This window comes from Platalea leucorodia, assembly GCF_965183815.1.
Source record: "Platalea leucorodia genome assembly, chromosome: 1".
In the NCBI taxonomy this organism is placed as follows: domain Eukaryota; kingdom Metazoa; phylum Chordata; class Aves; order Pelecaniformes; family Threskiornithidae; genus Platalea; species Platalea leucorodia.
In genome coordinates, this window is record NC_138823.1 from 14946417 (window position 1) to 14959936 (window position 13520).

At 35.8% G+C, this 13520-nt stretch overlaps 1 protein-coding gene across 1 annotated transcript in view; it reads left to right on the plus strand.

Moving 5' to 3' along the window:
• TAF2 (TATA-box binding protein associated factor 2) overlaps positions 1 to 13520 on the plus strand; it is a 63001-nt gene that overhangs the window by 5968 nt on the left and 43513 nt on the right. The window contains exons 4-9 of the mRNA XM_082315766.1: positions 6446 to 6564; positions 7912 to 8053; positions 8400 to 8631; positions 9815 to 9999; positions 10569 to 10682; positions 12003 to 12102. Of these exons, the coding sequence (XP_082171892.1) occupies positions 6446 to 6564; positions 7912 to 8053; positions 8400 to 8631; positions 9815 to 9999; positions 10569 to 10682; positions 12003 to 12102 (892 nt within the window). The remainder of the gene's footprint in view (positions 1 to 6445; positions 6565 to 7911; positions 8054 to 8399; positions 8632 to 9814; positions 10000 to 10568; positions 10683 to 12002; positions 12103 to 13520) is intronic.

Genomic DNA, 13520 nt, shown 5'->3' on the forward strand with positions numbered 1-13520 from the left:
TACTGTGAGGGTGACTGAGCACCGGGACAATTTGCCCAGAGAGGTTGTGGCGTCTCCAATCTTGGAGATACTCAAAAGCTGTCTGGGCATGGTCCTGGGCAACCGACTCTAGGTGTCCCTTCTTGAGCAGAGGGGTTGGACCAGTTAACCTCCAGAGGTTCCATCCAACCTCAACCATTCCACGGTCCTGTAGGAAGTGAATCCTGAATAACTTCCAGAAGATGTGAGAAAGGAACAGCACTTAAAATGATCAGAGCAAGCACTCTGTTAAGAAAGGGATCAGGAGAGATAACTCTATAATTTTGTGGAGAAAGTGAGTTTCTTTGTTTAGCGTGGAACATCACACTTTGTTTAGCATGGAACATCACATCAATTTCTTTGTTTAGTGGAACATCATCTTTTCTTTCATATTATCCTGTTTAAGAGCAGCGAACAAAATTTGAGGACAGGGCGTGCAAAGTGAAATCCTGTCTCACACAGGGCTACAGTGGCCTATGTTTTTCACTGCTGCAGGTTTTCACGTTGCTATTTGAACTTAATAGAAAGTCTCTGTATTTCACAACTCCTGTGTTATTCATAGTTACGAAAGACAGAGGTCATTAAATATTCTTAACGAAAAACTAGTATGCCCCTTTTCTTTGTCTCAGAAGTCAAAGGCTGCATGGGTTACAAACTATTACATGAGATGTGTATTTTTTCCATTGAAATACCTGGTCACAATTGGGTATTGAGCATGATGGCAGCTAAGTTTTGATTAAATACAACGTCTCTGCTCTTAAGGCAGGATTACAAACAGAAATTATAGAAAACTAAAAACTCTAGAATTAGTACCTCAAAAAAAATTTGTAAGTGGGTTTCCTTTGCCCTTCTTTACAAAGAACTTCTAGAAACAGCAGTGGTTTGTAGTAGTCTTTATATCTAATCAGTGCTTGCTCTGCTGATCATCTCTTCCAAGTTCTCATGTGTTACGGCACGTTTAGTGATGATGTCCGTTGTACCCTTGCAGCTGAACTAGGTATTTCAATTATCTTGAACAGGACACAGATTAGTCATCGGGTTTTGTTTCTAGTGTTACAGGGATAGTTACCTTTTGGATGGTTTTCTTCAGTAGCCTATTGAACTAGTAAATGTGAAATTAAGATAGTTCTTGGAAAACTGTTTATTTAAAATAATTGGTTTATATCTTTACTCTTTCCTCTCGTGTTTAACAAAAAAAAATTAGTTCAAGTTCTAAGGTTTTATATACAAACATTTTCTTGCTTTTGATACTGCTTTTGGTTTTCTTAAATGTTGATTTCTAAAAGAATACATAAAGTATGTAGAAAAAGTTAATTTAGTGGACTGTTTCCTACCTTTTTTATCAAAGTTTAAAATGTTAAAGACTTCTTACTCCCTTAGTTAGCAACAAAATTCAATTAAAAATGGAGAATTCTGTACTTAAAGCTACTAATTATTTCTTTGGGAAGACTTGCTACAGCATCTGTGACTTGAGAGGTTATGTTCACTGATAGGAGGTGAAGGTCAAGTGAAGTGGTTAATTGTTTCTTGTTTATCTTGTGCAAATTTTGGCATGCAAGAAAACATAGTCGAAAGAGGGTTGAGAAAATCAAGATTAAAGAGAGCTTTATCTATGAAATACAAGCAGTGCCAGCTGAAATTGTTTGTCTCATCACAGTGTTCTCCGCTACTTCTTGGGTGAGATCTTCTGTCAGATCAGCTCTTTGTGTTCTGAATTTGGACATTCAACTTGTTTTGGGTTTTAGCATCTGTTGATGCAAAAATCATTGACGTGGTCTCTGTCATTTCATATTTTCAGTGTTGCAGAAGGTGAAACGATTTTTTTTGTGTTGTCACTTCTGAATGACAAAAATAAACCCTCATTAAAAAGGTAATTAAAAATTGATTAATTTTGTAGGAAATGTTAGAAACCTTTAGTTTGTACATTAAATATATTTTCAGCTTTGATGCCATTGCCAATTTATCAATCAGTCCCAAACCATAATTTCAGGGGTAACAACTGAGAGAATTTTTAAAGTTTTATTGAGAAATAAAGTCGGTCTTCTATCTTGTAATTTTCTCTTGAGGCTTCAGGACATCATAGCTATTTCCTATCAGAACAGATGGATGAACTTCCGTAAGGCAGTCGCTTCCTCCCTGACTGAGCAAACATCTGCGCAGTGCTGTAAGGTGTAATACAATTCACATAGTTCACCATGCGTACACAAGGTGGCAGAGAATCCCGTTTTGCTCATAGTTTTAAGGAAGAGTTTGAAACCTTGCGAAGACTGCAAATAGTGTTGGAGAATGTCTGTTTGAGTCTTGTCTTAGGCATGTTGTTGAGTGTTACAGCTGCCTCTGTCCTCCTCATCTTCCCTCTTTTCCTTGTAAATTGTTGCTTTCTCGATTCTGTCAATATAAGGGAAGTGGGATTTATTTTTCTGGCCTATATGTATTCTATATTATTCTGGCCTATATGATTTCTGTATGCAGAAATCCCACAGCATGTATTCTGACCGCTGAGACAACTGCTTGTATCTCAGCCCCTTTTATGTTAAATCGGGCAAAGGAGATCTCTGTTTTCTTAATCCTATGGGTAGGATTGTAAAATTAAATAGCCGCAGGAAGAGTCTGGAGTTTTGGTGCAGTGGTTTGAGCTGTGGTAAGTGAAGTTTGTGATGATCCTGCTGGTTATGCGCCTCACATGTTTGTGTGATGACTATGGTGCAGGGTTGCGAAGCTGTTGCATTTTATTATTACTTCTGTGTAAAGGAAGATATGTTTTTGTATAGCTAGCTAATGTGCACATAATGATTTTCTGTGCATAGGTGCTCTTCAGCATAATGTTAACCTTCGTCAGTGTATACCTGTTCATTCACTAGTTCAGCTTTTTTTTTTTTTTTTAACTTGAAGCCTGTAGTTTTTAAACATTAAAAATATGAAGATGTCTTGATATCCTCCAACTTCACTGTTGCTTTAGTTACAAGCAGCAGTAAGCTGTGAGAGAGAGCAACATGGTAGCCTTGCAATATTCTTTCTTTTGAGAAGTTAGTGATCAAGTCTTTAGTCTATGCACAAAGTAGAAAAATTACTGGTGGACTGCACATGTGTTGTTTTTCTGCAATAAATAGCCTTCATTTCCACTGGTATGATGCTTATCTAGTTGTAAATTCATGATAGACTTTGATAAAAATGAACAGAAGTCTAGAGAACTTTTGAAGAAAGAGGTGGCAAAGCCCTTAACCTTGGGCAAGAATGAAAATCAGGTTTTTCAGCATGCCAAAGATTCAGATTGTTGCCTTATTAATAAATTACCTATATGTGTACATGTTTTATAAATATGTATACATATGTAAAATATACTATGTATAATATGTTCTATATTGTATATTTTGGGGTTGGACTCCAAAAGCAAGTACTAATTGTAGCTGGGAAGCAAAGTAGAATAGTAAATGAATTACAGGTAATGAAGAGTAATGAATTACATGTGGATCAAAGAACTTATTTTGCCAAGTTGATGTTAAATGCTGTAGGAAGAAAGTGGTTTATAGACTGTGTGTTTGGGCTGTGTAACAGGTAAGTAGCACCACTGCAGCTAGTAGTGAGAGATGCTACGGAAAGTTGACATGGAGGTATTTGGAATCAATGAGTAGCTTTAAAAAATAAGTCTCTACAGGATTGCTTGTTTCTAGTCAGTCAGTAAGCATGCACTCGGGCTGTAATTAAGTGTTTTGGGTGAATTCTGATAATAAAATGTATCTCTGCCAGGAAAAAACATGCATGCATATTACTTTTTCATTGTCAATCTACACTTACCATTAGGAAAATTTATCTTTGTTCCTTGGGCTGTAACTTTTGGCATGTGCTCTGTTTTTGTTAAAATGGCCATATCCAGTTTATTGAGAATAGGTCAACCTATGAAAAAATTAATCTGTGGTACTAAGCCTTTAATGGATTCCTTTTACAATGAGTCACCCATTTGAATTGGAACACTTCACAAAAATAGAAATATCAGAAAAGACTGTTTTCCATAAAATGTTAAGCCCTGTGGAGTCTACCTTTCTTGCTATAAAATCATAACCTTTTTCTGTCTATGAACCCATTGATGTTTAAAATGTAACCGCAAGCTCATCACGATCCTCAAACTTGGAACAAATTCTCACTGATGTATTGGAAAGGGATCCCCTATCAATAATTGTGATTTTTCAGAATCAGTTTAGGTTAAAATGAAAAACTTCGAGACTTCATAATCTAACAGAATGTTACTGTTGTTTTCTGTTGCTAGTTTCTTTAATTACTAAGATATTTTTAGTCATGCAGTCTTTTTTTTTTTTAAAGAGAGTTTTTCCAATGGTATTTGCTTGCCTTCCTAGGATGCCATTTGAAGATCACCTAAAGCAACATTGGTTGGGGTGGTTATGATCTCATTGACAGTCTCCCATGCCTCAGTAGTAGCACTTCTTTGACCCCTCAGTCTGTCAGATCAGGGAGCTAAACCAACTGAAAATTGTCTGGGGGAAAAAAAAAAAAAAATGTGGCCATGTGGCACTTTCAGCTGCATCACCGCAGGGTCGGATGAACAGTAGTCTCCTTAGTGAGGGAGTAGGAATGTGTGGCTGAGACTAGGAGACGGCACATCAGCTGGAGTTTAAGTTGGTTTAAATTGTTCTGGAACCATAGCCGAGGTTACAGTATATTCCAGTATACAAATTCAACATTGTTCTTTTAAAACTTGTTGGCATTATATCCTATCTTTAGGTACACTTCAGCTATGGAAAAGGAAAAAATGATTATGTATTAAAACTTGGGATTTGGGTGTTTCTATGCTCATATGCTCCCATTTACTATTCACATCCTATTTTCAGAAGCTTCCAAGCAAAGTAGACGAGTTTACTGCTCCTAACATTCTCAGTCTTGGTAATGGTGCCAGGGAATTTGTGCGCTATTATTGCCAAAGATCAAGAACTGCATGAAAATATGTCCTCAATATATTTCAGTGCTTTAGCAAAGTTTTTTAGATGTGGAAGGCTAGGAATATAAGAATAGTGTTTGACATACCTAGACTTATAGGATGATCCTGGCATGGTTAATTACCCTTCATTCTTCCAAGTAAGGTACTGTAATTTGAGTTGAATGCTGTTTTCTATGTGGGTGGTGAATAGAGAATGGTTAGATGAAAGTAAAATCCTGAAATGAGATCATGTCTGCTTTGTGTGGACTTCAGATTCCATGCAAGAGTGGAGTCCACAGCCAAAAGTTCATTTACTCCGTTGTGGTGCAGTAACGCTGCAGATAGCTTTATGCTTGATTGCGGCTCTGCCCCCACAGTGGTTGGGTTCATCAGTGGTAGACACCTAAATGCTCAAAATTCTGGAAAAAAGGTGATCAGTAATTCAAACACTTTCTCTTCAGGTATAGAATTGTGCAAGCTTTTGAAGAACTCTGTGTACTAGAGGATTAGAATTAAGAAAGGTGTTGCTTCTATGTTTTACAGAGTTTAAAAATCTGTTTTGAAAAAGCGTAAAAGCTGTAGTGTAAAGATGCAAAACCAAGCTTATTTTTGAACTTGACTGGTCAGTCCTCCGGTATCTGAACATAATCACATTAAATAAGAAGATGATAATGGCCTGCTCATAACTGCTGTAATAGCAGACACATGCATGTTCCTGCGCATTTCAGTAGAAAACAGTTAATCTAAGCCATAACTGAAGTAATGGTGTTACTTTGGAATGAAATGTGCAGTCAATTAGCAGCTAATGTGTAGTAGCTTGAACAGCTCAAACCTGATTACAAAGATTTGTGTCTGCATCCTGAATAAACGAATGATGGTAACATTTTAAAAAAAAAAAAGTTTCTAGGGACTAAAATGCACAATTCGTATTTCTGTGATTTAGCATATTAAAGCCAAAACTCTAGCATCTAGTATTTTATGTGATATTTAGAAAAGCATAAAATAAAACTATTCTTATCTATCAAGCTAAGAGGGGGAAAAATACCATTGCCAAGCTAAAATCTCACTAAATTTGGAAAAGCAACATAAAAGCAAAACTGCAATATATGAGGAGGCAGATCTTCAAGACAGATCTTTAGAATAAACATACAAACTTAATCCAAAATTTTCCAAAACAAGAATTTTTAATTGTTATTCCAATAAGCATAAATATTACTGGGAAGTAAACAGCACTGAGCATTTCTCATTTAATTTACTGGGGATTATTACTGCTTAAGTCTTTTTGATTGTGGATAATTTCTCTAAGAGCCTAGTTTTAAGTTCTGGTTTTTGAAATCTAATCTTCACTCTTCCTTTTTCCCTTCACTCCTTTAAAAACACAACAAAATATTTGGTTGAACACGCACCGTGAAATTCAGTATAGAAATCCTATAACTTCAGAAGCTGTTTTTTGTAGTTCAGCATGTACTTTAAGAATTAACTGGGTATTTCTGACAGGAGGAATCTCAACTATTTTTCCAATGCCTATGCTGCGGCAGTCAGTGCTGTGGACCCAGATGCTGGAAATGGAGAACTCTGCATTAAGGTTCCCTCGGAGCTGTGGAAACATGTTGATGGTAGTGTAAAGAGACTATGCTGAAAGCTTAATTTAAGGTGCCATAGAGTTGTTAGCTATGAGTTTGCATAGGAAGATAGTAGATTTAAATAAATAGAAATAGCATTACATTATGAAATGGTGGTTACTGTTTCCTTTCTCCTCACCTATATTGTTCCAGCTGAAGTCTGAAAAATACCTGCATGCTTCTTGGTAATATGGAGAAGTGGTTGCAAGGTTTCTTAACAGCCTTTACAAGCAAACTCTTGGGTGGTCATGAGCCCAGAAGTATTTGGGTGCTAAAATATAACTATTTGAAGTGGCTTACAATATACATGAGCCAACAAAGAAAACAATTCACAAGGATATGCCTATATATGTATTGTTTAAAAAGCTATATTAATTTTTTTCCCATCTCGCTTTGAAGAATGCTTGGTTTAAAACTGATCCAATAGTGAAAAGTAGACTACTTCATAAACTGGTATACTAGATCCTGGAAGAAGTAATAAATAAATTAATATTTTTAATAAATTTAATAAATTACCCTTCAACATTGATTATTTTCTTACATGGATTTTATTAGTTTCTTGTATTGATTTTCTTACATGGTTTTATCAGTTTTTCCTGTGGATTTGTGAGACCTGTGAGAGAAGAAACAACTATATCATGAAACTGACTCACACAGTGTTGTCAGATACACCTTAATGGGAAAGACACTTTTCTTTATTTTAATTTTTGTTTAAGTTCCTGTTGTGTTACTTGCAAGCCTAGAAGGGAAAATATTCAAACAGGTATAATTTTTCTTTTCAAAGTTTGAATGCCAAAATATGGTGAGACTTGGATAAATTTCACCATATGCCTGAATTTCTTTTCTTGCCAGCCTATTCATAGGTGAGATTTCTGTGAAACTAAACCAAAGCAAAGACATTTCAGTTACAGGAAAAGCTTTAACTATAATAAGAGGTTTTAAGAAACTGCAAATGACAATAACATGTCTTTTAAGAATGTGCCTGTTACATGCAGTTTTGTAGAAAATTATTTCAGCAAAGTACAAAGGAGACATGGTTAGATTACAATCACTGTATAAAGATGCTTTACTACTAGGGAGTTGGAAGATGAAATGTAACTCCAATTGCAATTTTTATTAATTAATAAAGATTGTTATAAATTCACATCCTGTAAGTTAAGCTTAAGAGGTCTTAGTTTTGTAAACTTTTGAGCTGTACTTTTTAAGTGGACCAGGAGGTCCATGAGAATGAAGTAAACACATAATCTTGAAAGACCAAGAGTTCAAAATGGAATGACTATTCTGAAATAACTTTTGTGTAAGTTCTATATATTTACTCTAATTTCGGTCTTGGTATGGCAGAGTTAAAAGTCCTGAAGGTGCATATAAACTTTTCTCTGGACCAGCCAAAAGGAGGTCTTCATTTTGTGGTACCCAACATGGAGGGCAGTATGGCAGAAAGAGGGGCTCATGTCTTTTCATGTGGTTATCAAAATTCTACAAGGTAAGAAAACTATCTTTGAATGTTAGACTGTATTTCCTATTTAATCTCAAAGTGTAGGAAATACAAATAATTTCTTTGAATTCTTGTAATTTTGAAAAATTCTGAAACTTAATTTGTGCTTAAAAGGAGCTTACTGATGTGAAGTAGTATCTAATGATTAGTAATTAGGATTTCTAGTCTTCATAGCTCAGCAGGAGGTAGTGGCAAAGAAACTCATTATAGTAGGAGTCAGTATGTCAACATGCAAAGTATTTAAGAATATAGTTTGGAACTGGAGAGAAAAATCATCTGTGAAAGAGAGAAATATAATTTTTAACCATTTTTCCCCCAATCCTAACTTCTCTAGGTTTTGGTTTCCTTGTGTTGATTCATATTCTGAGTTGTGTACCTGGAAACTTGAGTATACTGTAGATGCTGCAATGGTGGCTGTTTCAAATGGAGATTTGGTGGAAACTGTATATACCCACGATATGAGAAAGAAGACTTTTCATTACATGCTGACTATTCCGACTGCAGCTTCTAACATCTCCTTGGCGATAGGACCTTTTGAAATCCTTGTTGATCCATACATGCATGAGGTAATAATTTTCATAGAGGCCTCCTTTTTTTTGTTCTGTAAAGAACTAGTGACTATTTTTATATTGCAACCAGTATATATTGGTCGTATGTGGGTATGTCTAGATATGACCTCCATTAGTACAGTTGTATGATAAAACTTGTCTAGTAATGCCTGTATTTAAATTTATCTCCAGAGTAAAGCCTTTGAATGAGCAATAATTCTAATCGTGCCTGAGTTTATGGGGCTAATTTAGTTGGAGGTAGTAACAGCATATTTCTCAAAATAGCTGTAAACCTATCCTGTTGCTGGTAGTAGGTGAAAATTGTTGCTACACAATTGAGTAGTCTTCTGAACTGAATTTGACATTGAGTTTTCATTCTTAACAGATTGTTGTCGTAATGTTGAAGTCCACCAGTTTATATTTACATCTGTAGTTTCAGATTGGGTAAGGATGGACTTGACAGGCAGATTAAGTTACCAGTTCAGCATAAAGACTGGCCTGTATATTCTTCTTTAGAAAGCATGATAGGAAAATACTGGGAAATAGCTATGTTTTACTTGATATAAAGGCAAACATCAGATTTTAGTCCTCAGCAATGGTATTCTGTTGACTTTTACTGTTGGGACATACTCACTTGTGAAAGCTAATAAATAGTTGTTAAAAAAAAAAAAATCAGTTATTGATATTTGAAAAACCCGAACTGATAAATTTCTGTAGAGTTTGACTTCTGTAGAGCCGACTTGAGGTTATATATCATTCTCAGCTTGGTTCCTGTGTCACTGCTGAAGTCAGTGTTGTTGGCTGCATCATAAGTTTGTGGAAAAAACAGTAATATCAAAGGTTACTTGTAGTTTTAGCTGTAACAAGTCTTCTAAACAGTAGCACTGCTTGACTGATTTGAAAATAGCTAATTCCTTACTGCATGACAGAAAAATACTATCTCCAAAAGACATTGGATTGCAAAATCAAAGAAAAATATCATGTGTTTTTAAATGATAGACATCACTAGGTAGACGTTGTTATTGTGCATTGGCTGCTAAAAATTATTTTCCTGTTGTTACTCTCACAATTAAGATAGACGTCCTGGTGCACTTTTCTGCCACGCTAGTCATTATCACAGCTTGAAAATGCTTTTTTCTGTTGATATTTATGGATTTAAATATATTCATTGGTCTTGTACCAAATTTTCCTTTGTTTATAGGTGACTCACTTTTGCTTACCACAACTTCTCCCATTGCTCAAACATACCACGTCATACCTTCATGAGGTGTTTGAATTTTATGAGGAGATTCTTACCTGCCGCTATCCATACTCCTGTTTCAAGACTGTTTTTATAGATGAAGCTTATGTTGAAGTAGCTGCTTATGCATCCATGAGTATTTTCAGGTTAGTATTTGAGAAAATTACACCTTCTAAATCCACAGGCTTAGAAGCTCTAGATCCAAGATTATTGAGAAATACATGAAGCTCTTATTATTTTTATAGCCTGAGTTTTGGGCTCTCTAGTTTGAAAAGGCTGGCTTTTGTTGACATTACAGGCTTTTAACAGCATTTCCAATTTTATCTGTTACAAAGATGTTGGATTTGTATCTTCTTTAAGAAAAAATTGGCAGTGGTTTTCTTTCCGAATTAGAAACACCATGGATTAAATATTTAAGATAAAATTAAGTGCAGAAGTTTGATTATGTTTAGTTTTTCTTCAGCTGGGATAGGGTACCAGGAATCCAAAAGAGTTTCAGCAGTTAAAAGAAACTACTTTGGCTCTACACAGAATGTTGTAGATAGCAGGAGATCTGCCTGGATTAAGTGTATTAAAGAAAAATGTTACTATATCATTGGCAAAGCAGTGAAGGACTTATTTATTTTATTTGTTTTGGCTTTTAAAGCAAGGTCTCTATTTTGTTTCTTTGGAGCTTGTTCTCATACTGTGTTATTTTCTTTTTATGGGGGTCCAGCACAAATCTCTTACACAGCGCGATGATTATAGATGAAACTCCACTGACCAGGAGGTGCTTAGCACAGGCCCTGGCCCAGCAGTTCTTTGGATGTTTTATATCCCGAATGTCCTGGTAAGTATTTTACCATTGTACTCTCCAGAAAATGGGGAGAATCTAGGAAACTCAAATTTTAATTTGCGTGTTGCATTTTATCAGAATAATAAGTGAAACAGTGACTGTAAAAGAAAGAGGAAAAAAAAAAGGAAAAATAATAAAACCAGCTCAATAAATGAAAATCCATGAGATTTTGGGTTTTTTTGTTTTTTTGAGAGGAGAATGTGAGATATAAAGGTTCCAAAGACTTAGAGATTGAAATGTCATTTCTCAGAAATTGCTGCTACTGAATGTTGTAGTGTGCTTTGGCACCTGGATATTCAGAGGGGAGACTTTTTCTATCATCAGTAAATTCCTGTCAGATATTTTGGATGAAGACATGTATCCTTCATGGGAATTACTTGTGGAGCACAGAACTAATAAATTACAAAGAAATTCAGGGAGGGGAATGCAGAAATTACTGTCAAATGGGCAAATTCATTGGGGCGGTACGCTGCCTATAACTCCATCCCTCAGAAAATCTGCCCCCCCCCCGGGCTCTTGCAGTTCTGATCAGTGTTTATTTTAAAGCCTTTTGCATGTACTTTATATATGAGGGAGAAGGAGCCCATTACTTTTTTCATGGCAGAAGTGTATGTCCCAGAGTACCCTTGGCGTTAAAAAAAAAAAAGAAACCAGCATGTTTTTAAATTGATGTTTGTACTATTATAATTTCTCTTGCTTTCTTCCTTATTTCTAGTCTACTTCCATTGTGAAGACAATTTTTTCCTCCCTCATAACGACTCCCTTTGTTCGTGCCTTTATTTTATTCACTTCATCGTACTCTGTATGTCATTCTTATGTTTAGAATTCTATTTCATGATCATTTTGTAGTTTTTGTCCATATTTTTCTCTCTTGGAACATAACTTTCAAAAGAGCTGTTTAAATGGGTGCCCACCAAGTTGTGAGACAGGTATTTTGTCTACTTGCTGTCCAACTCTTCTGTGTTGCATTGAGATGTTTATCAAGAAATTAAGATCATGTAGATTAGCAGTTGTTTTAACTTTAGTATCCATTTCCTCTGTTTTTATTGTTACTGTTTCAGCTAAAATAGTTTGGTTTTATATTTTAATCTGGGCTTCTGTGGTAAAAGTTCAGTTTTCCCTGGCTTTTCAGTTTCATCGGTCCCGTCCAGGTGCCAAGTTACATAAATTGGTTCACAGCTCATCAGACTCCTATTGACTTAGAGAAGTTATATAACCTGCTGAAATTTGTGGCTATTTTGAGCTGGTCAAAAATACCACTCCTTACAAAATACCTTCTGAAGTACTATAATTCATGCTTCTTTCTTATTATAGGTCAGATGAATGGGTGCTAAAGGGAATCTCTGGTTATATTTATGGCCTTTGGATGAAAAAAACCTTTGGTGTTAATGAGTATCGCCACTGGATTAAACAGGTAACAACATAATGGTAGTATTTTCTATATCTTTCAGACATTTTGCATCAAAGATGATGCAATATAAAACAAGAATATAATATAGATTTGCACTGCAATCTAAAGAAATGTTTAGTAGTGACAAAACTTAAAGCTAAAATATTTTTACCACTTGCTGCAAGGAAAAACACGTTAACCAAAATATGTTTCTGTGACTGCCTTGCGAATAATTATTTTCATTGTTTCTCTGTGCAATTAGTTTTCCTCTTTTTGTTTGGGCTTTTGCACAAAAGCAGAAAGAAAAAGTCAAAAAAGATTGTACTTTTTTAAACATTTAGAATAGAATATGGGATTCATAAGGAGATACATTTGGTGAATTTGTCATACTGTGACGGCCATCTATATAGTGCAGAAGGGCTCCAGTGTTAGCTTGGATCAATAGTGGATCAGGTATCTTTTAGTATGATTTAAGTACTAAATGAAATAATGAAACAGTAAAAAATCCCTGTTGAAGGGATTTCTTTCTTGGAAAAGAAATTTCTGCCTATACCTTACATTTCCAAATGTAATGCTCTGAGACAGGTACTTGCTTGTGATAGCAGCAGTGACATTCTTTGCCGGTAACATTCATTCACAGAAAGATCTGTGATATCTTCTTCCTCTTCCTCTCATCACATTCTCTTACCCTTCCTCTTCCAAAAACTGGATTACTAACGCCATGGGCTCCATTTACATCCCTTACTGACATGGGGACCCAATACTATTTCCTTATCTGCCTAATGTACATTCAGCTCACCAGTCGCGTGCTGTCTGTGCTGAAGGTCTGGGTGCTGTAGAGAACAGCAGAACTGGATGAAGAGCTACCTGAGAGTTCATTGCTGCGTGCAGCAGAAGTTGCTTCTGGATATTAGTTGCTCATGTTCTTTCCTATGAGTTAAGCCCTTCCACGTAGAACTAAGAGGTGCTGCTGTCACAGCCTCCAGTTCTGCCCTTACTGCTTTGAATGTATTATCAATATATGAAAGTGTGTAAGTTGATATAAATCAATAAATACCAATATATATCAACATTTGGAAATTCCTTGACTAACATTGGGTTGCAGACAGACATCATTTCACTCTCCCTGTGCCCAGGCTGACCTGATTTGATTCAAAAGCCATGTTGACTGTTGGGTGATAGTAAGCCCATGCACACATCCTGCCTTGAAGTGTGCTTGTTAACATGGGCACAGCACCACACAAATTCAAACTCATGTTCCAGTTCAGAGCCAGCTTCTGCCTGGCTTGGGCATGGGTCAAGGTGAGCTTCTGTATGCTGCAGTCTGCTGTGAGGTATACCCAGTATTACTTTCCACTGCAAGGAAATGGTGATCACCTTTATTTCTTTTGGTCAAAGACAACTTATTTATTGAACAATAATACTCTTTAGATATATTGTAG